Raw genomic sequence first — 794 nt, 5'->3', positions numbered from 1 at the left:
TCTTCTTCTTCGGACTCTCTTCAACTTCCGGTAATTCTTCTACCACTTCATCGGTAGCTTTTTTACCCTTACTCCTTTTCTTTTTGCTAACTTTGTGCTCTTCGCTTTCTTCTTTGAATAAACTAGGCAAAACTTTCCTCTTCAGAGCCTCGTTCTGTGCTCTGCGCATAAAAGCGAAATGATCGTTCTTCTCTTGCTCTTCAGGTCGATAACCGACTGTTCTTTTTATTGTACACCATTTATTCAACTCTTTATCATCAGCTTTTAATATTTCATCGATCGTTAATCCGAATGTGTTTGGAACTACTTCTCTGTACTTGAATCTGCAAGGCATATCGCCGATGAAATCTTCGCAGTCCAACTTGTAATATTCATTGAAATATTCTTCGTATTCTTGATCTTCTGGATCGAAAGTGGGTTTTTCTTTCATTAAAGCTTTGCTCACGTGCGACCTCTTTCTACGCCACTTCTGCTTCTTCATATTCTCCTTAATCTCTTCTTCCGCCGTTTTCTGCTGATAATCGCAATCCATATTGAAATTAGCATCTTCACAATGGGGAGCTTCGGCTTCTTCGTCGTCGTAGTTCTCGTTCAATTCTCCAGACGCATAATCTATAGGCTCAAATGGTTGATCAATTTCCAATTCATCATCCATGTCTGAAAACACAGGCTTCTCCTCATCTTCACTGAATAATAATCATTATTAAAGACCATTTGCATTCGTTTATCGTGAGCGTTCGGATCGAAATCTCCTTCCAGATCATCGTCATTAAACGGAACATCATCATTTCCCG

At 39.4% G+C, this 794-nt stretch overlaps 1 protein-coding gene across 1 annotated transcript in view; it reads right to left on the bottom strand.

Moving 5' to 3' along the window:
• The window catches only part of LOC108559475 (protein KRI1 homolog), a gene marked incomplete at its 5' end in the record, with an annotated part of 1,348 nt that extends 559 nt beyond the window's left edge, over positions 1 to 789 (bottom strand). Inside the window, 2 exon segments of the mRNA XM_017916779.1 lie at positions 6 to 687; positions 690 to 789. Of these exon segments, the coding sequence (XP_017772268.1) occupies positions 6 to 687; positions 690 to 789 (782 nt within the window).
• Positions 790 to 794: the final 5 nt, after the last annotated feature.

The sequence above is a fragment of the Nicrophorus vespilloides genome, unplaced genomic scaffold (assembly GCF_001412225.1).
Source record: "Nicrophorus vespilloides isolate i.1.1-1 unplaced genomic scaffold, Nicve_v1.0, whole genome shotgun sequence".
In the NCBI taxonomy this organism is placed as follows: Eukaryota; Metazoa; Arthropoda; class Insecta; order Coleoptera; family Silphidae; genus Nicrophorus; species Nicrophorus vespilloides.
This window is presented reverse-complemented; position numbering and strand designations above follow the sequence as displayed.